The following is a 27447-nucleotide window of genomic DNA, read 5'->3' as shown; positions in this document are numbered from 1 at the left end:
AATGGGAGACCAGCATTATTGGCAGAGAAATAAAATCTTATTCTGCTACATTCACAAAGACTCCTACATTTCACTAGTCATTAGAGTGACTGTGTTGAATGTATTAGTTGTTGCTCTTGTCAACAATGAGTCTGTATATGATATCCTAGTTTTATAAATGAAGATTTGACCCCAGGTCCTTTAGCTCCACAGTGACTACCAGTACCCCATGCAATAGCAATAGCTGTACTTCTCTACAGTATGGAAATGCTGTCACAATAAGTTAGGACAAAGTATTTTAAACATATTTCATTACATTTTACCAGGCAGCATTTCTATCCTTTACTCTAAAATTAACTTTCTAATTTCTCTAATAAAGTTTCCAGATGCCAATATTAGGGTCTAACCATGCTTGTCCATCTAATTTTATAGTATTTCAAAAAGTAATGTTCATATAAGCTTTAAATCCATGCACAATGTATAAAAATCATTCACTGTAATTCCTCTTTCATCTCTTAATTCTTTAACTAGGAAAAGGATCTATATTTTCTTTCAGGACCTTCTAGAGGTCACCAAAAAGCCCACATACTATAATAGCTACATTTTTTAATATATGTCCTATTATATTCACTTTAAAGTAAAGATGGGTATAATTATTAAAATTGTTTTCAAATGCATGAAAATTCTCCTTAATGTCATATCTTATAGAAATGCATTTTTACAAAACCACAGAAGAAATAATGTATGAGATTAGGTTCCAAATATCTGAGGAGTTAAAAGAGAAGACTGCTGATGCCTTTCCATTAAATCAGTGCCTAATCCCCCAAAGTAACATCTGTACCCACCGTCCAGTCCTCTGCAGTTCAGGCCCAGCATGATGAGCTGCCTCCTTAGGAGGCTCAGCAGACATTGGAGCAGATCCATTGGGAAACACTGGAATCTTCCTCTTTTCCTGAATTTCACAAAAATATCAATTTTAAGAAAACTGACAAGGTATCTGTGATGGCTAGAGGGAATATTACATTTCAGGATTTTAGACAAGTACACTGGAGCAAAAACTGTTTCCTAGTATAACCTTTTAAAACAATAACATTTAAAAATAAGATAGAATTTAAAATATTTTACCATTTCTTTCTGTTCACATTTTAAATTTACAATTAGCTTCCCGAACCTTCTAACATTAGTGTACCATAAGATATACTTATACATACCATTTCAAATTTCTGTTCTGCAATAACCATGGCTTTAATTAAAGTTTCCACTGCTATGATAAAACACCATGACTAAAAGCAAATTCAGAAGGAAAAGGTTCAGCTCATTTGTACTGATCATATTCCTTCATGAAAGGAAGTCAGGATCAGGAACCTAGGGGCAAGAACTGGTACAGAGACACTGCCTGCTGACTTGATCCTCATGGCTTACTCAGCTTGCTTTCTTATAGCATCCAAAACCACCAGCCAAGGGGTAGCACCACCCACAGTGAGCTAGGCCCTCCCACATCAAGCATCAATCAAGAAAATGCCTTACAGACTTGGTTACAGAGCATTTTGTCAAGTAAAATTCCCTCCTTCCTGTATAACTCAAGCGTATGATAAGCTGACGCTAGCCAGCCTAGCTCTGAAAATAAACATTCTCCCATAGAAGCATATTTTTCACAAAAATATTTACAATACTACTCACGGTTGACTACCAAAGAACTTTTACATTAATTTTAAAGACCCTACTTTCTCCACACACCTGCACTGCCAGCCCTCAGGAGGCTGAGGCAGAAAGACTGAATTCATGATCAATCTGGGCTATGAAAAGACCCTGTGCTCCAAGAAAAGGGGTGGGAGAAGGGGGAAGGGGGGGAAATCAACAACACTTTTCCTTTACTAAAACATTTCCTTAGAAAAGTAACACAAGAATTCCTTCAGTGACCTCTTATATTTTATTTAAAGTCAATAAAACCACTTCTAAAATATAGGATCTTCTCCCCGATGTGAACACAAAGGAGTATTTCACAGGTTACCTCAGGAAAGAACTGGCTAAAGGAATATCTATGGGCAGATAAGCGCAGATAGTGGGAAGAGGGAGGGAATGAAATACACAGGGAGCGAAAGACAGACACAATAAGACATGTGTGGTTGTAAGTGCTCCCGATGTCTAAGACTCCCATGGACCTAGATATTTTATTAATATAGAGTAGCTAGACTGGGATAAAAATGTAAGATCACCACTTGAAAATGTCAAAGCTAGAGCCCAGCTGAAGAGAGGGAGGAGGGATTATATAAGTAAAGGTGAGGGGGGTCAAGATTATGATGGGGAAACCCACAGAAACAGCTGACCCGAGCTCATGAGAGCTCACAGACTCTAGACAGACAGCTAGGGAGCCTGCATGGGACCAACTTAGGCCTCCTGCATGTGGGTGACAGTTGTGTAGCTTGGTCTGTTTGTGGGACCCCTAACAGTGGGATCAGAACCTGTCCCTGGTCGGAACCTAATTCCCTATGCTGGAAATCCCTATGCTGGAATTCCCTATGCTGGAATGCCTCACCCAGCCTTGATGCAGGGGGAGGAGCTTGGTCCTGCCTCCACTTGATGGGCCATGCTTTGTTGATTCCCATAGGAGGAAGGCCTTCTCTTTCTGAGGAGTGGGGGGGGGGGGGGTGGCGCATTAGAAAGGAGGTGGGAGGAGGAAATGGAAGGAGAGGAGGGAGGGGAAACAGATTGGTATGCAAAATTAATTAATTAGAAAAACTGAAGTCACCAAAGATAAATAAAAAAGAAAATGTCAAAGCTAAAACCAATGTATGTATATCTTAGATCAAAGGGGAAACAAAAAACATTACTTAAGCCCAAGAAAAGAACAGAACACATTACATACCTAAGTTGTAGCTAAAACATGAAAACATGAAGCATCAGGCAGTGGCTCATGCTTACAATTCTAGTATTTGAGACACTAAGACAGGAGGATCACTGCAAGTTTAAGATAGTCTTGTCTACACACAGAGGGTTCCAGGCCACTCAAAGCTAGATAGTAAAACATTGTCCCAAACAAAAAACAAAACAAAATAAAATTTCTTTTCTTTTTTAAAGGAAAAATTTAAAAGATGGGGGCTGAGGAGATAGCTCAGCAGTTAAGAGCACTGGCTTATTCCCAGCATTACCATGGTGGCTCACAATTATGAATAACTCCAGTTTTGGGTTATTTGATCCTGGGTACCAGCCATGCATGTGGTACACACTCATATGCAGGCAAAACACTCATACATATAAAATAAAATAAAAGTAAAAAAATGAAAATAATTAAATACGTAGGCAGAAAAGGCGAAAATACATCTTTACTGAAGAATAGTGGAAGGAGGGAAGTAAATCAGCTAAAAGCAGAAAAGAAGTAGAAAAAGACCCACATTTAAAATGAAATCTAAAATAATTTTACGAACTACTCTTTGAAAAATATAATAAATAATTTACCTATTAGCAAAACCTAAGATATGTCAGGATGTAACTCTACAAACCAAGGAAAGTTTAATAATATAAACATTCCAAGAAAATTTAAAATCTGGGTAAAATGGGTAATATACTAGGCAAACAAAATTTATCACAACTGACCTAAGAAAGAAGAAAAGCTCACATAAACCAATTTTCATAAAAGAACAAAGCAACTTGTTAGGGTCCACAACTGGCAAGAGATGTAGCTCAAAAATGTATACCAGAAATTTCCCAGACTTGCAAAAACAAATTATTCCATACTATTTAAAGTGCTCAAGAACCAGCACCCCAAAGTTATTCATTGGTTTTTGTGAAACAAATAGCAATTGAAGACAGATTTAAAAATATATATATATAAATACATAGATACGTATATACAACTTAAAATTATGCAATAACAAAAGAGCAGGCAGACTATTAACATTTCCATGTCCAGGTACAGAACATTCGTATGAATGACCACAAAGCTGACAGACAAACATCTGCTCGGGATAACAGAGTACAAGGGACATAGAAACACAGCTCCATTCTCTCTGACTCTACCTCTGATTTCTACTGCTTTTACTTTTAGTACTAGGGTCCAAATCCAGGGCTCCAGGCACAGTGACAAAGTGTGCCCACATCCACTGTAAATAGTTATGACTTTTGAGTCCTAAAAATGCATAACTTACACTTTTTATTAGAAGTTTTGAGCTTAAAAAAGAAAACAACCCCAGAAGCATACCTAGATGCTTACCTGAGAAGGAACACTTTTTGGTGGCTCTATGCGTATGGAAGGATCCCATTCTCCTGGAGGAAGGACAGTCACTTGATCTAAAAATTCATCAATTCCAGATAAGAGGTCATTTCGATCTTTTGCTTTATAAGCTACATCATGAAAAATCTAAGGAAAAAAAGACACTGAGCATGAGGACTTTACAGTGGAAAGAAAGATCTACCTGTATCAAAATGCACTTTAGCTGCAGACACTGCAATGGAGCAGCAGCACCATGGCTAGCAGTGAGCACTGCATTCAGGGGACATGCTTTCAGTTCCCAGAACTGTGGGGGCTCACACCTGTCTAACTCCAGTTCCGAGGGACCTGACTCCTATGTGCACACAAGCATACAATGTGAAATAAATAACAAAATAAAGCCGTAAAAATGACATAAATTCTTATTAGCTGCAGGCATTTACCTTACCTAGCAAGAATTAGCCTGTGATTAGTATTAACAGATCAATCAACAACAAACCAAAGAAAATGATGAGTTGACACAAAGGAAAAATTTCATGGATAAATAATAATTTGTTACAAAGATGAAAATGAATTCACTGCAAATTAATTCATTACAATAATGTCATGTCATTCTTTCTGCCATTAAAGTGTTATTTATCCTGAAGGAATAATTACGGATGAAGATATTCTGATTAATAAATATTTATTGGTTATCTATTATTTGCTAGTTGCAATGCTGTGTGCTACCAAAAACAAACAAACAAACAAACAACAACAAAAAAACCCTGCCTTTCTTTCCAGGCAGAACAGAGTTAACTGCATAGAAAGACAAACTTCCAAGAGAGGTAACTGTTCACAAAAGAAGAAAATTAAGCGAAGTGAGGAATGGAGGGAGAGAAAAATAGGCAGTCAAGCAAACTGCTGCTGAGAAGACTGATAACCCCAGCAACAGAGGCAGGAAGAGGAGAGTTGGTGTGAGTCTGAGCGTAGTCCAGGCTACACATCAAGACTTTGTCCAAGAAAAGCCAACAAACCAAATAAACAAGCAAAAAACAAAACAGAGGTGCTATCTGAGGGAAAATCACAGCACAGGTAGAGTGTGCAGAGGGATGGTGAAACAGTCCTTAGGAAAACAGAATCATAGTTGTAATGTACAGGGGTACAAAAGCAAAACCCATCCAAGAAACAGAAAGGACGCTCCTATGGCCCAAAGTGGAGGGCAGGCAGTATCTGAATGCAAGCATGGGGGAGTGAGCAAGGTCCCTGACAACACCAGGAAAGGGTCTGCATCGGAGCTTCAAGCAAATGTGGTGGGTCAGTCTTTACCCCAGCACGGGAGAAACTAAGCTAAGAAGACTGCCAAGGGCCAGGTCAGGCTGAGCTACACAGCCAGTTTGAAGCATGCTTGGGTTATACAGAAACCACAACGCAGAAAAAAAAAAAAAAAAAAACACCTTAAATAATGAGGCTGTGGATACATGTTGGATCAGGATATGTTAGATGATCTACATGTACATATTACTACTGTCAATATAGGTAAGAAATTCCAAAGATAAAAACCCAGTAAATCACTTGAACTACCATAGTAAAGGTCAGAGTCTAAACCAGAGAAATGGCAGTGATTTAGAAAATAGATGAATAACTGACCCAGATCAGATTTGGTTTACAGGATTTCTGATGCCCTGCGAGATGTGTTGGAATGTCTAGCAAGCACTGTTAGAAATCTCTCTCTAAGAAGCAGAAGTCCTGATACTAAGGAGTTTACAGTCAAACATGACATCACAAAATCAGGAGAGAGAAGGAGAAACATCGTAAGTCCCAAGGAAACCCCAAAGAAGCGACATCCTGAAATCAAACAAATTTCAAAATGTCAATGTAGTAAATGAGGTCAAATTAAAAGAATAGCACAAAGTACATGAAAAACTACTACTATTCCTGAGAAATAGGTCTTAAAACTCACAACAAATCCATGTGTTAGAAGCGTACATATGAAATAAAATAGCATAGACATCAAAGATAATTTTATAAGCTTTACTATGAGAGAAAGAAGGACTATAATTGCATAGTCACTGTCTAGCTCAAAGGGATTTGACTGTATTTTAATTACCTCATCAGTCATGAGAGTGGCTATAGATCTGCCAATTTCATGGTATTGTGGAGCCTTCCCTGCTGGGCCCAGTAACAGAAACAAAAACCTAAGAAAAGATTAAAATATGCAGATTTTAAAAGAAACAACATATACATACATACATACACATACACACACACACACACACACACACACACACACACACACACACACACCCAGGAAACTTTTAAAAAATGATTCTATTATAAATACAGAAACAACACTCAGACCTTCTTTGCAATCACCCACAAGAATCAAGAAAATAATGGTAATTCTATTCAAAACAGATCTTAACTGAGTGTAGTGGGCAAGCCTGCTACTCTAACACTTAAAAGGCAGAGGCAAAGAGGATCTGAGTTCAAAGTCATCCTCTCAGCTCAAGCTACAGAAGATCCTATTTCAAAAACCAAAACAAAACAAGCAAAAATTAGATCATGAAACTATAAAAGGCATTCACAATTAACTCTACCATAGTGTTCCCCTTTCCCAGCTTCCTTAGTGCAAAACAGTTACTAAGGAAGTGTTTTTCCATAAAAGTTTCCATCTTTTATATCCTTCTGGATTAAGCAACTTACTCTCGTCTGAAATGACAAAACAGCAAAGTTGTACAATCTTATTAGGGTCTCCAAGTGACCAGGCTGACCTCAAACTCCTCACTCACTCTTCCAAGTGCTGGGTTACAGATTTGCAGTACCACACTGTTTCCACACTGATTTCTCTTTTGAAAGAAGGTTCATGTATCCCGGACTGATCTAGCACTTACTAAGCAGCCAGAGGTAACCTTGAACTTTGGATCCTCCTGCCTCCACTGCTCCCTCTACCACACCTGGTTTATGTAGTGCTGGGGACTGAACCTGGGCTTTGTGCATGCTAAGCAAGCTCTCTGCCAACTTAACCACACATCCCTTGTCCCACACTCATTTCTTGAAAGTAAGGTCTGTCGAATCAAATAGTTCAGAATATATCCACAAAAAAAGTCTGCAGTCTGAAACTATTTAGATCAAAGCTTTAATACTGTAAATATGGCATTTAGTCAAGTAACCTTTCTGGGAGGAAAAAGAATTTCCAACTTCTATATCAAACCTGTAACTATTTTAGTGTTCAATAAAAAGTAGAGTCGTACCCTATTAATACTAGAGCAGATATTAATATCTTAACTATTTTTGTAGGTTACCATACAAAATAATGGGTTTCATCATTACTTCCTCAACCTTATATAAAATATTAATATTTTTATGCAAACACTTATTCTCCTGCTTTATAGAAATTTACATATGAAATAAAATAATTTTGCCTCACTTATTAACACTGTATCAGTAGTGAAAATGGAGCAAATATATATTAAGTAAGTATATTTCCATCAAACTCCTATTAATTTTTAATTAGTAAATCAGTCATGAGAATACATTATCAACCACACCTCTTCACGGTACTGTGGAACCTCCCTGGTGAAAAATCCCCCTAAGATGGTGCACACGCCTGAAGCTCAGCACTCAGGGGGCTGAGGCAGAAGGATTGCCAAGGATAGTAAGTCAACCTGGGCCATACAAGAGATTTCATCTAAAACAAACAAACAAACAAACAAACAAACAAACAAAATGCTTCAAACAAAAAGTTACTTTCAAAACAAGTCACATTCACAATTAAGTTTCTGTGAAATGTCCTTTTCATGGCCCATGAACTGATTAACATAATTTGCTATAATTATTATTTGTGGTCTCAACTTGTACATTCAATGTAAATGAATGGAAAACCAGAACAAAGAATTCTGCATGCATACACAAAGGATAGGCATTTCTAAAACGACTGAGCGGGGTTTAGATTGTATCTCAGAACAGAATGAGATTTGAATATGAGCAGCCCCTTCTGGGTCCCCAGCACAAAATGAATCTCAGTGACTGGATTTGTAAAACAAACGCTCCTAAGATACCAAGCTTCTTATGAAGATACAAATGAAGAGCTGTTTTTACACAGTATTACTATAGCTGGAGAGGGTGACTCAGAGCTACGATCTCATCATTTGGGGAGTGTAAAGGAGGTGTTAGAGGCTAGCCTGGGCTACATAGTAAGTTCCAGGTTAGCTGCAGAATGAAACATGGTAAAAGCTGGAGGAGCGAGGATATTTACACTCCAATACTCAAAAGCATTTTGGCACAATGACTGAATATCAGTAATTAGTAATTCAACAGTGCCTCTATTACACAAAGCAAGTATTCTTTCAGTGGGTCCATATGAACAGTCATGAAGGAGAATTGCTTTTTACCTAGTGGGCACAGGGACCTCAGTCAACCCGGAGAGGAGAACTGCAGGAGCCAATCTCACAAATGCAATGATAGGTCTCTCCAAAAAGTCCACTTCTCCTACCAAAACATTGGATGCCTCAGCTCCTGTGGGAATTTTCCTCATGAAATTCATGTCAACCTATTGACAAATAATTTAGAAATATGATTGCTTAGAGATGAATGAAAGAATGACTTTAAAACGACTACTGCCAAACAAAACTTGCGATCTAAAAGATGTATAATACCAAAATTCCCACAGATATAAAGAACGAAGTAGACAAATACAAAAAGTGCAAGCAAAATTCATTGTCTATTGTTTTAACTACTACTATCTTTATTACTTTAGAGCTCTATATTATCAAACATAAACTTGAAAATTTTTCAATGAATAGAATATTCATTAAACACTGGTGAAGACACACAATGCACAAACTAACAATGGCTCATGAAATTATACACAGTGCTACAACATATTCATTGCATGACTTTCTATTATTAAGTATTATTGTTTCATATGTCTTTATAAATCCTCCTTTTAAAAAAAAGACTACCATTTCCTAGTATTTTTCCTTATGTGGAAAAACATGTTATTTACAATGCACATCTATAGCCTTGATTAGTTCACACATGGGACAGTGTGTAAAGGAACTCAGCTGCCTGTGTATAATTACAAAACAGTTACACACATGACACTAGAGTAGGTGAAACTCGCTCTCATTTATACACAGGTTCACACAGTTACTAAACGACCACTACCAAGACTATCTATGAAGAGAGAAAACCAGCACTTACAGCGGGCCTCTTGAGTCCCACTCCCAGTGTGCCACAACTACAGTGCCAGGAGGCAGACTCCTGCCCAACAGGAGACAGGGAGGGTATACAAGAATAGGCCAAGTAAAAAAGTGAAACTGACAGAGGAACAAAGATCAACCACAACTGCCATGCCTAGACAAGATCCACAATGCAAATGATAGTCATTTACTTTTCAGCAACAAAGAATAAATTCCAATTTAGCTAGGAACACTTTCTGAAGATCTGAAACAGAGCACTAATGAAAACAAGGTAAGTTAGAAATGACAACTGTAAGAGCCTTTATTGTCTGTTTTTAATTTTTGTTTGTTTTGTTCAGAGTAGTCTAGAGCTCACTATGTAACTCAGGTTAGCCACAAACTTGAGATCCTCTTGCCTTGGCCTCTAGATAACTAGGATTACAGGCATATGTCATCATGCTCAGGCGAACACTTTTCCCAAATAGTCAAAATCCCTAATTGTAAGTCTTTCTACAACGTGAGATTACAAAGCTCCACAAAACTACAATCCAAATCATTTAAACCTTTTTTCAGTGAAGTGTGCATTTGTGGACACACTATGAAGCAGAATAAAAAGCTTTAAAAACCGAATCCTAATTGATATTTAAAACAAAGTTTTAGAAATAAGTTGTAAAAATGTCAATGTTTCATGAGTTAATAGTAAACTGACAGGCAGCAAATTAAGGTACTTCCCAACCATTAGGAAACTAGGCTGTTACTTGAGCTTAGTGCTGAAGAATAGAGGGTCTTTTTGTGTTGTTGTTGTTTTCATCTTTATTTCAATTAATACTCATCAAACAAAATAAATTCATAGGGGCTATTTGCTGTTGTTGTTTAAACCATGCCTCTATCTACCCACACTTCCCAGTGGCATTCCAGAAGGTCCTGACATCATGAGTCAGTAATTCTGGGATGCAGTATAGCCCAGGAAGAAGGCTCTGTCCATGCTGCAATGTCGCTCCCAGAAAAGCCTCTTCAAAGACACCCAAGTTTCAGGGTATCTATGAACAGGTACAAAGAAGAATTCATACATTTACAGTGTGTTCTTCTGACTTATGGACTTGGAGCCTACCCCAGTTTCTGTGCTAACACTTCACAGGCATCCTATGCAAGTGTGAAAGCACCAGTCTACTAAACAGTTACTGTAAGTGATGGCAACAAAGCAGCACATTCCTAGTTATCTCTCAGGGGGAAAGCTAATGAAAATTTACAATTAATGAATTACCTTGCTGAAGTCAACAGTACTATTTTCTCTGCTTCCTCCACTTCCGTTACCTTTCATTTCACCACTTTTACTATTGTCCAAGTTTCCAGGAGCAGACTGTGGGGAAGCCAAAATCCCTGTATTTAAGGAAATACACAACCCAAATTAGTAAGGAGAAAATTCACCATGTAGCCTGATTCTGCTCATATCCTTAAAGCGATGGTTTGTTTATGAAAGCAAATGTGAGAGGTTAAAAAGTGCCAGGTGTTAGCTTCATACCAGCCACATGAATTAGAATACATCAACAGGATGAAGTTGTGTATCTTAATATTTAAAGCATTACAGAATTCACACAGTAGCCTTTTGAAAAGAAGTGAGTCTGTGGAACCACAAAAAGATCTGAACTAAGACCAGTCTGCTCGCTACAAATGTTTCTAGGTAACACACTCTGAGCACCTCTAGCACATGGGAATTGTATGGAACTCAATGAGGTCTAACTTCACCTAAGACACTCGTATCAATACCAATATGAATTCTTTGATAAATTCCAAGTGTAATTCAGAAAATTTAAGAGCTACATTCAATCTTCATTAATCATATTTCCTTAAGAATTTTGATTTTGCGTTAGTAGTATTTATGTCTAATTTCTACTCTCATTCTTCCCAAGAAACCAAAGACCATAAACAAGCTTTCCCAGTATAAAGATTAAAAGTACATAAAGAGATTTAGGTAAATAACACTCATCACTTGTAGCCATGTGACTGAATAATTCACTCACCCTCTCTGGTTCTGACAAGCCTATCTATAAATTAACATGGGACTAACATGGTTGTGTGAATTATAAATGATCCATGTTCATGTTAGTATTTATTCAACAGCAGCCTTTCCTAGGAAGACAGCTTAAAAGCATTGCCTAGACTAATCTATCTTTACCACTGAGAGTTCTATAAAAAGCTCAAATCTCAAAAACTTAAATCCAAGTTGTATCAACAGATTTCTACCATTAAATACGTCTCGTTTTTCCTTAAAAGATTAAAATAAAAACTTCTAGTCCAAGAATATAAAAAAATTAACACTCAAAACACTGAACATTTTAAGAGAAAGAGACTGCAATATAATACAATCTACTATTTTACAAAAATTCAGTTAATATTTGTCAGTATCAGTCATTTGTTAAAATTAGTAATCACTTCTGCAATTTCAAGCCTATCAGATGTACTCGATACATACAAGCATGTTTATTCTTCTAGATGGAGCAATTATAACTAATGCACATAACTTAAGGAATCTGGGCTTGCTGCTTCAACTCTAGATGTAAGTCTCTGTGATAGTAACTTTTCTGGTAAACAGACTGGGGCATCGATACAAGTGAAAAACCTTCCTATAAAAAGCACTACACTTCATTTAGCCATGTAATTCTCAAATTAAACAATTCTGAAACAAAAAAAAATTTCTAAAATAAATACTTTTTTTTTAATGTTGACTTAGCATGGAAAAGTTATTAACATTCCTCATCTTTATTTAACCTTTGTCCCTATGCTTTCAGAGTAGTGTCTCTTCCTCACCCAAGGGGGCTGGGAGGAATTATCCTTATCAGTGATTTCAACACACTCACATGCAAGAAAATCAAGAAGCAACTTATTAAAACCCTGGTGACAACTGTGACTGAGCACTAGGCACTACAGACTGTTCAAATGTATTCTACAGGTTATCAAAAGAAGAACATAATGCAGTTTCTAGAATGGCTCGGCCACTAGAATGGATAGCTAAGAACAAGGAGGCCTGTGGAGATAGGGGAAGGGCAAAATCATTAGGAACGGAAAGAAGAAATCAAGTAAAATTCAATGGTGACAAAGGCAGAAATTATTTGAGATTGCTTGGCTATGCTGGTCATCTTCAACCTGTCCCTTTTTCTTTTTTTTTTTTTTGAGACAGGGTTTCTCTGTGTAGTTTTGCGCCTTTCCTGGAGCTCACTTGGTAGCCCAGGCTGGCCTCGAACTCACAGCGATCCGCCTGGCTCTGCCTCCCGAGTGCTGGGATTAAAGGCGTGCGCCACCACCGCCCGGCCCAACCTGTCCCTTTTTCAAATGGCAGTGCATATTAAGAACATTTCACCTGCCAAGCATGTGAATATCAGCACTTAGAAGACAGAGACAAAAGGATCAGAAGCTCAAAGCTAGCTTGAAACCTTGTTCTTAGGAAAGAAACTAGAGCATTCTACCACGATTCTCTCTGAGTAATCTTTCCAAGCCTCAGCTAAGTTAAAAGTCTCTCCTTAATTGGTAAAGACTCCTGGCTCCTGATACTAATTCTGCTGACCAAGAATCAAGTCAGTCAGCAGCAAACGCAGCTTCCTGCCACTGCATACTATGTCAAGTTCTAGAAGTCCTCCTCTACATAGCATCAGCTTCCAGACTCCTGCTAGAAACAGCTAAATGTTCTACGTGCAAATGGCAGTTATAAAGGAAGTGCTGACAGCTGATCCTATGACTTTTCTCAGTAATTATGAGCTTTATCTTGTATTCAATCTATTCAGAAAAAACTCCTATCTTGTCATAAAATTTCATGGTATTAAAATAATACATATACCTCAATTATTTTCTTTCTTTCTTTCCTTTTCTTTTTTTTTTTTTTTTGAGACAGGGTTTCTCTGTGTAGCTTTGCGCCTTTCCTGGAGCTCACTGGTAGCCCAGGCTGGCCTTGAACTCACAGAGATCTGCCTGGCTCTGCCTCCTGAGTGCTGGCATTAAAGGCGTGCACCACCACCGCTCCGCATATACCTCAATTTTCAACTAACAAAAAACCTTTACTGCCCTACAAGTTTTCTCTCTTTCTTTATTTCTCTCTCTCTCCCGATTTTACTTTATTTTTAATGGTGTGTTGTGAGCATGTGCACAAGTGGTCTGAAGAGGCTAGCAGAAGGCATCGGATCCCCTGGAGCTGGAGTCACAGGCAGCCGTGACCCATTCCTGACAAGGCTGCTAGAAATCAAAGTCAGGTTCTCTGCAAGAGCAGTATGCAGTCTTTTTTTTTTTTTTTGAGACAGGGTTTCTCTGTGTAGCTTTGTGCCTTTCCTGGATCTCCTGCTGTAGACCAGGCTGGCCTTGAACTCACAAAGATCCGCCTGCCTCTGCCTCCCGAGTGCTGGGATTAAAGGTGTGCGCCACTACCGCCTGGTGCAGTATGCAGTCTTACCCAGTGACCTCTGCAGCCCCATAAGCAAGTTTTGTAATCCACTTACAAAACTATATCCACACCCTGAGTATAGAGCCTGCAGTTCTGATCCTCAGCCTGAGTTATAGAGCCTGCAGTTCTGATCCTCAGCCTGAGTTATAGAGCCTGCAGTTCTGATCCTCAGCCTGAGTTATAGAGCCTGCAGTTCTGATCCTCAGCCTGAGTAATAGAGCCTGTAGTTCTGATCCTCAGCATGAGTACAGAGCCTGTAGTTCTGATCCTCAGCCTGAGTTATAGAGCCTGCAATTCTGATCCTCAGCCTGAGTTATAGAGCCTGCAATTCTGATCCTCAGCCTGAGTAATAGAGCCTGTAGTTCTGATCCTCAGCATGAGTACAGAGCCTGTAGTTCTGATCCTCAGCCTGAGTTATAGAGCCTGCAATTCTGATCCTCAGCCTAAGTACAGAGCCTGCAGTTCTGATCCTCAGCCTGAGTACAGAGCCTGTAGTTCTGATCCTCAGCCTGAGTACAGAGCCTGCAGTTCTGATCCTCAGCCTGAGTAATAGAGCCTGTAGTTCTGATCCTCAGACTGAGTATACAGCCTGGAGTTCTACAAAACATCGAGGAAAAGTTGGACTTACACACAACCATAAATAAAAGACAACTGAAGTCTGTCCCAAGCTACACCACTCCTCTTGAAATAACGACTAGAAGCAATTAATAGAGAATTTCAGTCTTGTCAGAGAGAGAATGGGACAAACAACACAGCATCCTATCATATTAGGAAGGCTAAACTGTACTACACTCTTTGAAGAAAAGCATCATATAGATGAAGGGCACCTCACTTCATTACTATCATGTGTTCCTCACCTTACAAGTAAACTGCACAAGAAAAATCCACCCTTCTAAGAGTCACATCAAAAATGTGTTTGCTAAACCACCCAAATATCACGATCTCTAAAAAAAATTATGTGCTTGACTTATGTATAGCCTTCTTCATAGTGTTTTTATAACCTAAGTTTTAATAACTCTATTCTTTTCTGTAATACACTGTAAAGAACAAAAACATGCAGAAGTCAAATCATAAGCATTCTCTACATATGCTGCTCAAGCTATGTGCTGACAGGCATTCTCAGTGCAAGTGACCCAGAGGCAGAAAGCACCACACGTGGAGGACTCTGGACAGTTGCCTGGAGTGAAGTCAACATTCTCCTCATTCTTCTGCTCTTGGCCTTTGAGTGCTTCTATGTCTTCCTCGGGCGGATGAATTACTACTCTGGGAATATCGTCCCTGTTGGGTGACACCAGGAGTTCTGGGGCCTGAGGCTGACTCTGTTGGGAACTTCCGGAGGCCAGGCGACTTAGGCCAGGGCTGGAAGGAGGACTGCTCTGGGGGGTGGGCACTGGGGTAGTACACCTCGAGCCTGCAGGGGTTCCAGCTCTCGAAGAAGGGAGAAGATGACTGAGAAGAAGAGATAAAGGCGATTCTCCTCTCAAGGAAAGGTTTGAGGCAGACAGACCTGTTCGCAAAGAGTGGCGGGAGGCTGACAGGCCTTCGCCTGAGATAAAACAAGTAAGTAAAAAAATGTTCATTGCATTAGGTAAACAGAGAATACAAAACTCAACTCAAACCACAAACCACAAGCTTCAAAGTCCCCTGTGAGGGTTAGCAGGTCAGTCAGATTCTTATTTGTTATAGTGTTACTGAAAAGTTATTCAACTGTAATCAGTTCTGTGATTCAACATGTATTTAAAAAAATATGTAAATGGGAACATCTATAGACAATTATCTCTCACAAGATTCCACATTAGCATTACCTAATAAGTAACTTAAAAGTGGTATTAAGTGTTTGTAACAGGGGCTGGTCAATGCCCTTAAGTACAGTTTAGAAGTACAAAACAAATTATAAAAATTATTTTTCAAGAGAATTAATAGCCAGGTATGCTTGATGAATCTCTTAGTTCAAGGCTAGTCTGGTCTATAAAGCAAGTTTCAGGCTAGCCAAGATTACACAGTAAGGCCCTGTCTCCAAAAAAAAAAAAAAAAAAAGGGAATATGAGAATTATAACATCAAGTTTTAAATCAATATTCCAAAGAACATGTCTTGCCTCTACCATAGTACAGCCAGTTAATCAATGATATATAATCGCTATATTAGCTGGCTAAAGACAAAGCATTTTAACATTCTACCAAGAGCAATATGAGAGTAAATCTAGAATATTTCAAAGCACAGGAATACTTATACTTGAAATACCTGATACTACTAGTAAGTGTGGCTTAAAAGAGAAACACAGTTTCTCCTGAAGCTTTTTAAAAACTAAATGGTAGTTGTATGAGAAATGTAACAATCTCTTGTGACCTTAAGAAATCAAAGCTACATGATCAGAAGATTCAAAATACAACAAAAATAAAGAATGTGATAAACCCATTATTTGTATGGTAACTAAAATAAATTAACAGAAACAACTGTTAATACATAAACAACAATCACTTAGCTTTCAAAGAGCTACATGCAATAAAGTTTATTACATTATAATTATAATGTAACAAAATTAACGCGATAAAAATTACATTCAAAAGAAAATAGCCATTGTCTCGTGATGAAAAGAAATTAAACTACAAAAAGAATAAAAGTTTAATAGAGTCCTTGAGGTAAATAAATTTACTTCACCACAGTGGAGAATATACAATAAATGAAAAATAAAAGCAAGAACTATGCCATGTACAACTTGTTTCTAAATTAAACTTAGATCCCTTAAATGTACCACATCATAACTTTAAACAGATTAAAAGACTCCTTAATGATCAAATAAAATATCTTAGACTGAGCTACAAGCAATGGCTGCTGTCAACTTCTGTTATGTTAAGGCCTTACACATATGGCTGACGACTTAGACAACCACTTAAGAGCCATTCAGGGACAGAAGCAGAGCAGAAAGCTACTGTGTCCCATAATCCATTTGTCCCAACTTGCAATCCTCTTAGGCTTCTTGTAATGACACAATTAGAGGCAGAAATGACCCTCATAAGTCTCTGCATATGGCCTTTTTAGGTTCTGTTATCACAGTTCTGTTTTACTAGTCAAGTGAGAACCATACTGGTGTGTTCCTGCTTTGGAAAGAAGATAATAAGGAAAAGGTAGATGGATGTTCCATGTGCATTAGTTTTAAGAAACTGACACAGCTAACTGGCTATTTAAGGTTGAAGAGGAAGGGAGAAACGGTTCAGTAGTTAAGAGACCTGCTGCTCTTCCACAGGAACTGGATTTGCTTCTAGCACCCCATGGTGACTCACAACCATCCTTAACTCCAGTTCCAGGGGACCCAATGCCCTCTTCTGACCTCCTCAGGTACCAGGCACTCATATGGTGCGCACATATATATATGCAGGCAAAACATATGCACACATAATACAAAAGTAAAATTTGAAAAACAAAAACACTGTCTCCTCAAGTCCTACATAATGTGCCACCATCCTCTGAAAGGAAGGGTAGAAATGGGTCTGGGCACCTGGGTTTGCCTTTCTCAATGGATTGAAAGACATCAACTTGTCTGCCATGCATGTAAGATAGCCCTATCATGAAACCTTGCAGAAAGTATATAAATATCTGAAACAAGCTCCCAAAACACTTGTTTATGATCAGTACTTTTAGCATATTTAGGAGGGAAAAAAATCAGGAAAAAATCTGATATAGTCATAAAATTCAAACTTAGAACCCAGCCTGGACTGCAGAACAAGTTCCATGCCAGCCTTGCTTCATAAGACCTTGTGTCCCATCTCCCCCCAATTAAAAACAAAAAACTCTTAGGAATCTACAAAAGAAATCTACAAAGTGTCATGTTATCCGGCATTTATGTTTGAATATATTATCATGTAGTTTCTCTTCTAGTTTCATTAAATATTCTTGGACAGAAAATGGCAAACTCAGAAATAATGACCTTTTGTGACTCAGTGAATCCACTTGGAAACCCCAAACTTATCTCTTAGAAAACCCAGTGTGTACTGCTATTTTTAAAACCAAAAAGCATGACTGTGATTAGAACATTTTTCTCAGCTTTTCCTTTGTCTTGATCTACTGTCAATGAAAATAAAAGTGCCAGACTTAAAAAAAAAAAAATCAAACTTAGTACTTAGAATTAAAAACATTGAAGTCACAGATCACAATTTATGCCTCTTAAATAATTTACACAAGATACCCCAAATCAAAACAAAAAGCAGATGACTTAGGGTAAGGGATAGTGACTGTACTTGTAGATTGCTTAAGGAAAATTTATGACATTTTAGTAACAGTGAATGCTTTTTCTTCATTCAAATGATTTCCATCTCACACTGGTCTTGTTGGTACAAGCCTATAATTCTAGCACTTGGGAAGTTAAGGAAGAAAAATCCAAGTTCAAGGCCAGCAAAGGCTACACAGGTCAGCCTGTGATAGATAATGAGACTGTCTCAAAGAAACAAAAACAAGCAAATGAAAAGAAACACTTTAGAAATGATAACTTTGAATAAATGAAAAAGGTAACTGGAAATACCACCTTTCTTGCAACATATATTAATTACAACATACTGAAATGCCATTAGAGAAATGTTAGCAAAAACTGGACACTACAACTTATCTCACCATTCCTTTCAAGCAAGTGAGGGTCAGAATGTTTCTTGCCTATATCTGCAAAAGATCGAACCAAGGGAATCCGACTGGTGAATCTTTTCTCATTTTGATGATGATGTCTCTTCAGGAGAGCTTCTCTCACATTCTCCCTTATGGAGTCGTCTAACTGGCCAGAAGCGATCATGTTGTCTAACACCATATCTATTCAATGAAAAAAAATTAGAGTTATTTTTACTATACAAACACTATGTAAGCATATGCATAAAGGTAAATATGAACATTATCCATCCAACAAAAAATAACTAGAGAGACTCTTATTTTACTAAGTAGTATATTTTAAAGAGGTTGCTTTCCTATATAGACATGATAAATTTAGTCAATAAATGAAAGAGAAATAGTTAATTCTCTTTAACTAAATATTCAATGGCAAGGGCTTCCAAAGACTTCTTCCAACTGCTCTGCCATGCTAGGAGCAGAGCAGTCAAAAAATGGTAGCTCTTACTCTGCCAGAGGTACAGAACCAATGAAGCAGCTTAAAAATCCCAGTCAAAGTAAATTCTGTCAAGAAAGAAAAGGAATGGAAGACTGAAAGGACTAATGCCAGTGCCATTCTGTACACTACTGTGCATATTTTCAATGTCCAAAAAAAGTGTACAAGGTTTCAAAAATACATGTATTTATTTTACAAATCTATGTCTATTGTTGACATGCACCATGTGCCTGCAGGAGCCTGTAGAAATTAGAAAAAGGCATCAGATCCCTAGGAACTGGAGTTACAGACAGTTGTGAGCTGCCATGTGAGTACTGGAAATCAAGCTCAAGTCCTCTGCAAGAACAACAAATGACCTTAACCACTGAGCCATCTCTCCAGCCCATGTATAGATTTTTAAGCAATAGCACTAAGAAGAGTCTGGTGGAGTGGCTTTCTTTGTTGTTGCTTTTTTCTTTCTGATAGGGACAGAGCCCTTACACATGCTAAACAAATACTCTACCACTGAATTAAATCCTCGGCCCTGTTAGAGATCATTTTAAGTCAAATCTTCAAAACTATGATAAAATTACCCTAAATGAAAAATGGAAAAACCAATCTAGCAGGTAACTCTTAACACTAGCATAATCACAGTTCATCACATGCTTAACTATACTCTCTCAAGGCACCACATGCTACGCTCTGGTGGATGGCAGCACCAACTGGACTCCATGGGCCGTAACAAGATGGAAGCATGAGGGGGTGTGTTAGGGGGACTGAGAAGCCATGACTGGGAAGATAGGGTGTAGAAATTATCAAGATACACTATAGGTATGAAGCTGTCTAAGAATAAGTAACAAATTCTTTTTAAAAAGGAAAAGCTCTATTTTGTGACAACTACAAAATGACAGTGGGACTCAACTGTCCATACTAAATATCCCTAACTCTAACTTAGTTTTTCAGTCATTCATATAAGAATGGGACTTGACTTAAAGATCTGCACACACAGTCAAATCTAACAATCAGGTAAAATTCAAATTATTTATAGTCCAAGAATTACAGTTATGTTTATGGCTTTCTTAACAAATCAAAATACTTGACTGGTTTTTCTGGGGAGCAATCTTCAGTGATCACACAGTATTATGCTCATCTAAAACACACATGACTTTGGTGTTGAGCAACTATAGACCAAAGTCGTCAAATAATCACAACTCTCTCTTTCCACTTTTCCACTCTCCCTCCTTATAGTCCTTCAAGCCTGTCTTTTGTTTGTTTGTTTCTACTGCTATACCTAACACCAGCCTTACTAATTTATGCAACTCCAAGGAAATAGCTGGAGGTCTCATTTCTATCACCATCCCAGTTCAGTCACCCTGTATTTTTTTCAGCAGGATAATGTTCTGAAAGCACATGCCAGGATCATTCCTTTCCTAACTTAATCACCAAAACTGCCCCAATGCTCATCATATAAAATCAGTGTTTCAGCCCAATAATTCAAGGGTGGCCATCATCTGTCCCTTTTTTGGGCAAGGGGACGAATGAGTCTAGGGCCTCATACATGTTAGCGCAGCACTGTACACACTGAGCTATACTCTCTGCCCTCTATCTTTATTCAAGAAATGCATGCCTGCTTGTAGAGCTAGCTGACTTTCCCAAGTCCCACTGTCTACACTTTACTGGAACTTCTTCTTGCCCATACTCCTCCATAAACACTGCCTTTTCTCTTATATACCTGTTCCTTATGCCCAGGTACTCTGATTCAAGAGCTGTATATTTAATATTCTCACTGGACCTTCACCATGAAAGACTTTCCTTTGAACTCCCAGAGGGCAGACCACATATGTGCTGATGACAGTGGTCAGACTTCTAATTTAACCTGTTAGTCTCTACACAAACCTACATTGCCCCTGCAAAGAGTAGACGTTTCATATACAGTTGTTAAACGAGTATCTTAAAATCACACCTTATTCTCTATTATCTTAAACATAAAAAAGTCAGTTTACTATATAACCTGCTATTTCATCGAGAGTACTTGCTCTCATATCCAGCATGACTGTTCCATTTAGGATGCAACTCCTCAATTCAAAGAGACTGTGCAAAGAGAGAGTTGCCACATAGGGTTTACTCCATCGGTCACCACCGTCTTCAACATCCTCTTCAAATTTCAACCACCTAAATGAATAATATAGTAAAATTAAAAAACAATGGACATTCCATTTGTTTATTTTAATGCCATAAACTTAAACTTGATTTTTAAAAAGAAACAAGAAATCACTACTGGAACAAAATATACCTCAAATACATTTCCACAAAATAGGCCAATAGTTTACACTGTTGGCAGTCATCAAAACTTGACACCTACATCACATGATAAGCTTGGAGTTTAACAATAAGTAAATAGGTCATCATAGTTTGTTCCACTGTATGATAAATGAAATTTATATTTAAAATAATAATAATAATAAGCCCACAAAACTAAAACGGCAGCATTTCACAATGTAAGATTTTTAACTTCAAATTTGTTCAAAGGCATCTGAATACCAACCATACAAACCATTTTATAACATTAAATGAATGCATTCGAGGAAATAAATTGAGAGCAGAGAACAAAAGAAAATTTCCAGGCATTAACAAGGAAATCCTATAATTTAAAGCACCAGAAAGGGTGGCTCATTCTTACAGTCCCAGCACAAAGTAGACAGAAACAGGAGGATTGCTGCAAGTTTGTGACCAGCCTGGGCTACATCCTAAATTCCAGACCAGCCAGGGTTATAAAACAAGACCCTACCCTCAATAAATAAATAAATAAACAAATCAACTGTAACTTGTAATTTCAATTCATAAAATTGAGAATGACCTGGCAGTCTCCTTCCACTCATACTCTTCTCCATCTCTGTAACAGAGCTCATCCATCTCTGTGAAGAGGTCATGGGGAATATGCTCCTCATCATCATCTTCAGTCCCAAGGATGAATTGTACCCTCTGCGACGGTGTGTCTTAACAAAACAACAGTACATACATTTAAGGGTAAGCTTTGAAACTGAAACACTTCTGTTATGTAAAATAGATTTTGGTATGGTGTGGTGTAGTGGCTCACAAGTACAATTCTAGTCCTCAGAGGACTGAGGCAAGAGGATCACTTCAAGTTCTAGGCCAGCTTGGTCTATACAGTAAGTTCCAGACAAGCCAGGATTGTACAAATCTTACTTCCAAAATCCAAAATATACATAGCATATATATTCAAGTCATATATGTGTAGATGGAAGTATTAGATAAAATACTTAAGATAGCTAAGTTCATGAATTAAGAGAAAGGGAAGCCTTCACGTTGTAGAAACAGATGTGAAGCTTCAAGTTGTCAATATGTGCAGGCCAGCTTTCTTGCTGTTCTCGAGAAATACAACTGTCAGCTGGGGTTTATGTCAGAATTACTGCATGAGACATACTAACAGAATAGACACTGCCTCTTTTAGTAGAAAACCTTAAGGCTTTTAATTAAAAACAAAAGTCATCCTGTATTACATGAGAAGTGAGTTCTCACTAAAACTGACACCCATGTAAGCCATCCTCCAGGCCCCTATGGATGCAATGAACAGAATATTTGAAGAGGACAATTAGAGATGTGCAAAGAAATGGCAAACACAAGGAAATGACACAGAACGAGAAATGAAGAAAACAGAAAATTAAGTGATATGGAGACCAAAGGAGAAAGACCCAACAGGAACCCTCCAGAAAGACGAAAGTGTAAGAACTGGGAGAGTTGATATACAAAATATGTGACGTTTCCACAGGTGTTGTGCTGAATGAATGCCTAGAGGCAAAGCAATATTACTGTGCTCAACTGCTCCTGCATTCAGGACTTGCATGATTTTTAGTGGATTTATTACTAAAGAACTTCTTTTAGTGCTATTCACTGCTACTAGTGAGGAAAGGTTGATTTTTCTACTGTGAGTGAGTCCCTTAGTCCCACAGTGTGCAGACTGTTCAGGTTTACTACCTCATAGGCCAACATCTGCACAGACTTCTTCCTTCATCGCAATGCATGCATGTCATGTGTGCTTGCTGCCCTCCCCCCCTCACACACACACTGGTTAGGTGCTGCAGGACAATGCTGTATAAAGGTAATAAGATAGGGTACTTCAGCCTTCATCTGAGTCACTAAAGGCTCTCCAGACATGTGGCCAAGGACAGTTAGGAATGTGCTCCCCCGCAAAAAAAAAAAAAAAAAAAAAAAAAAAAGTAAACTTACTTAAAACATTGAGATTACTTGTTTTTAAACACAACTGTGTAGTTCTTAAACATGAGGTTTGTAGATCACAATGTGTGTTGCAAAGGTAAAACACGGCACAGGGACTGGGGAAAGCTGAGCCATATGAGTACTTGCTCTGCAAGTGTGGGGATCTCAGATCAAATTCTGAGTGCCCACATAAAAAGCCAGGCAGTCATGCATGCCTGTAACCCCAGCACTGGGAAAGAGACGGGACAGTCCTGAGAGCTGAGAGAACCTGCCTTGGAGCAACAAAGCAAAGAGAGATGAAAACATGAAGTCACAGAGATCTACTTGCCTCTGTCTCCCAGGACTGGGAATAAAAGGTATACATCACCATGCCCAGTGTTTTTTTTTTTTTTTAATTATGTATATATATGTGCGTGTGGGGTTTGTATGCATGTATATAGTGCCTGCAGAGGCCAGAAAAAGTTGTCGGATCCCTTGTAGCTGGATTTACAGGTAGTGCAGGCAGTCGTGAGCTGACTGAGATGGGTGCTTGTCGGGGCCCAGTGTTGGGGTCCAGCCCCGACCTATTGAAGAGTCCCTTGAAGGGGGAAGTGAGGAACTGAGAAATGCTAGATAGGAAATATAGAAGTAAATGAAGAAAAGAGACATAGAGTCACAGAATAACTTCAGGAGGGCCCTGGGTCAATACCCAATAGCCTCAAGTTTATTTCTAATGGGCTTTTTTTTTTTTATATATATATATACACTAGCAAGGGGAGAGGCAAAAGACCTCCCTCCCCCTTTCAAGATCAAAGTACTAACAAATGTAGATCCCTCAAAACACCTGGTAACCAGGCCCCATAGCAAAGCATCTTGTGATTAGGCCTTTAAATATAAAACACCTCATAACCAAGCCTTTGCACCCTACTATGCAGCCTTGGAGAGCAGCATAAACTCTGACTCTCTGATCTTGAGTCAAACTACAAGTTGGTGCTGGGAACTGAATGAATGTCCTCTGAAAGAGCAGCAAGCTCTCTTCCCTGAGCAACCCCTCCATTTCTAGTTTTGTCCCTTTCTTTGAGCTTATTATGTTTTACATTTTCCTTTAGTCTCTTAAGTTAGAACATGGTATCACTGATTCCTATTCCTTCTTTCTAACATACAAGCATCCAAGAGCCTAAGTCTCTAAGCATTGCATTAGGTGCACCTGACAATTTAATTTTTAAAAATAAAAGTACTACATGACCCAGAATACCACTCCTGGGCATATACCCAAAGGGCTCTCTACCCTGCTAGAGAGATGTTTGCTATCTTTGTTCATTGTTGACCTAGTCACAATAATTAGGAAATGGTAAAGAACCTAGATGTCCATCAACAGATGAATGGGCAAAGAAAATATGATACATGTATGTGACAAAATATTACTCAGCTATAAAAAAAATTATGAAATTTTCAGTAAAAGGATGGAACTGTAAAATATCATATTGAGCAAGGTCACCCAGGTCCAGAAAAACAAATACCACATATTCTCTGTTATGTGTGAAGGCCACTGTGGTAGAGGGGAGGGAAGGTAGAGTAAGACAGAGGGGATAGCATAACATAGACGAAATGGAGTTGAGAGAAAGACTACTGGAGGTGGGGAAGGCTCAAGTAGGGAGTCAGGTTGGGTATGAGGAAACCACGAGGTTAGGGAAGGGTCAACTACAATGAACAGAGTATGAAAAAGCTATATGGAAACCTATGATCTTGCAACCCAAGTAAAAAATACAGTAAGAAGATCCAAGAGAATGCACGGCTACACAAGAACAGGGGACAAACGGCTTGGATGGAGGCAGTGGGATGGGCGAAACGGCAGGATAGGGAGTGAGCTAATCAAAACTAAGGATACATGAGTAAGTCTTAAGAAAACACCTAGTTTATAAGCTAATTAAAATACACACGTATTTTTAATAAGCTTCAACAGATGTTCCTTGCATGAGAGGACAATGCTGTTCCCAGAAGACATGAGTTATAAAATGAAAATCTCAGCACCAGGCATACGTTATCTCCTTCCAAGTTATTGGTCAGGAAGCCCCAGGGGTACCCAAACAACATAGGCTACTGCAACTGCTCTTGGCTGCCCATCATAACTAGAACATAGGACCTTATCGCTGAAGACACCACAATCTTTGGTTATGGGGCATAGAGAAGTCAGTTTTGCACTGACCTGGAAACTTTCTCTGCTGGCTAGCTTACCCATATTGGACTCTGAATGCTGTACACTGACCTACCAGGGAAGACAGACTCACTAGTGCAGCAGTGGCATGACTAACATGGAGTTTGTAGGCATGAGTGAATGTGTGTTATTGATATCAGCACAGCCATGTCAATGACCCCAATGCCTCAGCCCCATGCAAGTGGCAAAGCCTCCCCAGGGTAAGGCTCAGAGCAATGGCAAAACCTTCACTGGGTCTGAGTGCAAATGTTGACAGTATATACAGAAAATATCCACTGTAGCTTTCTGCCCTCTCCAGATGTTCTGATCAAAACCTGCTCCCCTACAAGAGACTGCAGCTACCCAGCTTAGCTAAACGTGCCTTCCTGTTCCATTGTACGCAATAACCTTGCTTTCTTATTCAGCTCTGTGCATTAATCCTGCCTCCCTATCCACCTGTATAGAATAAACACACTGGGCTTCTCGGATGCTGCAGCTTCTCCATCAGAGAGCCAAGTCCACCTGAGCTCAGCTTTTCTGTGCCCATGCATTGGTCTTTTCTTCATTTCCTTATCACCCTAGTCAGGTTCACAACTGATCTTTTCTAAATCTAGTATTCATCTGCCCTATTTGTATAGAATAGATTCCATTCTATAGACTGTATTTTATGGAATCAATGTATTGATTTTCTGAGTGACTATGTGCAGATAGATGCAGCAGGACAAAAACATAAAGTTGTCAAGAGGACAACTTGCAGGTGTCTATAGCAGCACTTTTTCATCTGGACAGTCAACTCACATTAATGGCACGGAGACTTAGTATTAATTATAAAACTTTGGCCTTAGCTTAAGCTTGTTCTCAATTAGCACTTATAACTTAAATTAAACCATTTATATTAATCTACATTCTGCCATGTGGCATTACCTCATCTCCATAATGCTCATCCTGGTTCCTCCGAGTCTGGCTGGTGAGTCTGTCTTACTTCTTCCCAGAGTTCCCTCTCTGCCTGGAAGTCCCGCCTATACCTCCTGCCTAGCTATTGACTGTTCAGCTTCTAATTAACACCGGTCACAGCAATATATCTTCACACATTGTGCAAACATCCCACAAGAGATGTCAGTTCTCTCCCTCTCTCATGTGGGTTCTGGCAATCAAACTCAAGTTATCAGGCTTGGTGCCAACCATCTTCACGCACCTGAGCCATCTTGCCAACCCCTCACTCAATCATTGCTAGCAACATGACCTCTCTCCAGTATATAACTGTTTAATATTATTAGGTCACCATTTCCTCTTAGTAAAAGCTCAAGAAATTCCTATCAATTAACCTCTCTGAGCTAAAGCTTAGGCAACTTTCCTATGAAATGAAAATAATAGTATCTATCTTTTAAACCTACTGAAAGAGCTGGGAATGTAGCTTAGTGGCAGCATGCTTGCCTGGCATGTGTCAAGCATTAGTGGGTTCAATTCCTAGAAACAAACAAACAAACAAACAAAAGGAGTTTGGGGGAGAGACACCTGAGATTAAAGAGCACATATCAGACTTTGGTGTTGGCATACAATATTTAACAGGCTGTCAGTATTGGCTTCATGATCATATGTACAGCATATGATCCATCCATACTTCTTCACACTTCAGTATAGCACACAAGAACCTAAAGTTCAAGACAGGTGTAGTTGGGACACAGCTGTAATCTCAGACCCCAGGAGGACTAGCACAAACTCAAAGACAGCCTGACTTGTAGTGAGCCCCAGGCCAGCCTTGGCTTCAGAGAAAACCCTACAGTTCATGCAGCTTTCTCAGAAAGCACTCACTAAGATACCAGTGATGTCGGCACATGTCATCTAAATCTTCCTCATGATATACTGAATCTCAGGACCACATAATTGTCTATCTTTATACAGCAGAATATATAGTTTTCTCTATCCTCTGCCCATATATAAATACCTTTTGTTTTCTGAATTCCATTGGCACTATGCTTTTAAATAAAATAAAAACCTGACCTTCTAAAGCCAGATGTGGTGATGCATGCCTTTAATCCCAGTTCTGAGGAGGCAGAGACAGGAAAATTTCTATAAATTCAAGGTCACCTTGATCTACATAGATAATGAGTTCCAGAACAGTAGGGACTACATAGAGAGACCCTGTCTCAAAAAAACAAAACAAAATAAAACAAAAACAAAGAAGGATGGAAGAAAGG

At 38.7% G+C, this 27447-nt stretch overlaps 1 protein-coding gene across 8 annotated transcripts in view; it reads right to left on the bottom strand.

The window, feature by feature from the left end:
* Slc4a7 (solute carrier family 4 member 7) overlaps nucleotides 1-27447 on the bottom strand; it is a 95719-nt gene that overhangs the window by 35067 nt on the left and 33205 nt on the right. For 3 of the 8 annotated variants that reach the window (XR_005092214.1, XM_037208674.1, XM_028856325.2), the window contains exons 4-12: nucleotides 21698-21836; nucleotides 20852-21012; nucleotides 18384-18572; nucleotides 10613-10728; nucleotides 9371-9430; nucleotides 8560-8717; nucleotides 6276-6363; nucleotides 4190-4336; nucleotides 825-931 (exon numbers count right to left, since the gene is read on the bottom strand). Coding sequence is in view for 7 of the 8 variants with exons in the window: in XM_037208674.1 (XP_037064569.1) it covers nucleotides 825-931; nucleotides 4190-4336; nucleotides 6276-6363; nucleotides 8560-8717; nucleotides 9371-9430; nucleotides 10613-10728; nucleotides 18384-18572; nucleotides 20852-21012; nucleotides 21698-21836 (1165 nt within the window). In the remaining variant the exon portion in view is untranslated. Of the gene's footprint in view, nucleotides 1-824; nucleotides 932-4189; nucleotides 4337-6275; nucleotides 6364-8559; nucleotides 8718-9370; nucleotides 9431-10612; nucleotides 10729-14954; nucleotides 15324-18383; nucleotides 18573-20851; nucleotides 21013-21697; nucleotides 21837-27447 lie in introns of all 8 variants that reach the window. The other 5 variants (XM_028856327.2, XM_028856329.2, XM_037208675.1 and 2 more) reach the window with 4 other exon arrangements.

Source organism: Peromyscus leucopus, chromosome 9, assembly GCF_004664715.2.
Source record: "Peromyscus leucopus breed LL Stock chromosome 9, UCI_PerLeu_2.1, whole genome shotgun sequence".
Classification (NCBI taxonomy): domain Eukaryota; kingdom Metazoa; phylum Chordata; class Mammalia; order Rodentia; family Cricetidae; genus Peromyscus; species Peromyscus leucopus.
The sequence above is the reverse complement of the archived record's forward strand: the minus strand, read 5'-3'. Positions and strand labels throughout refer to the sequence as shown.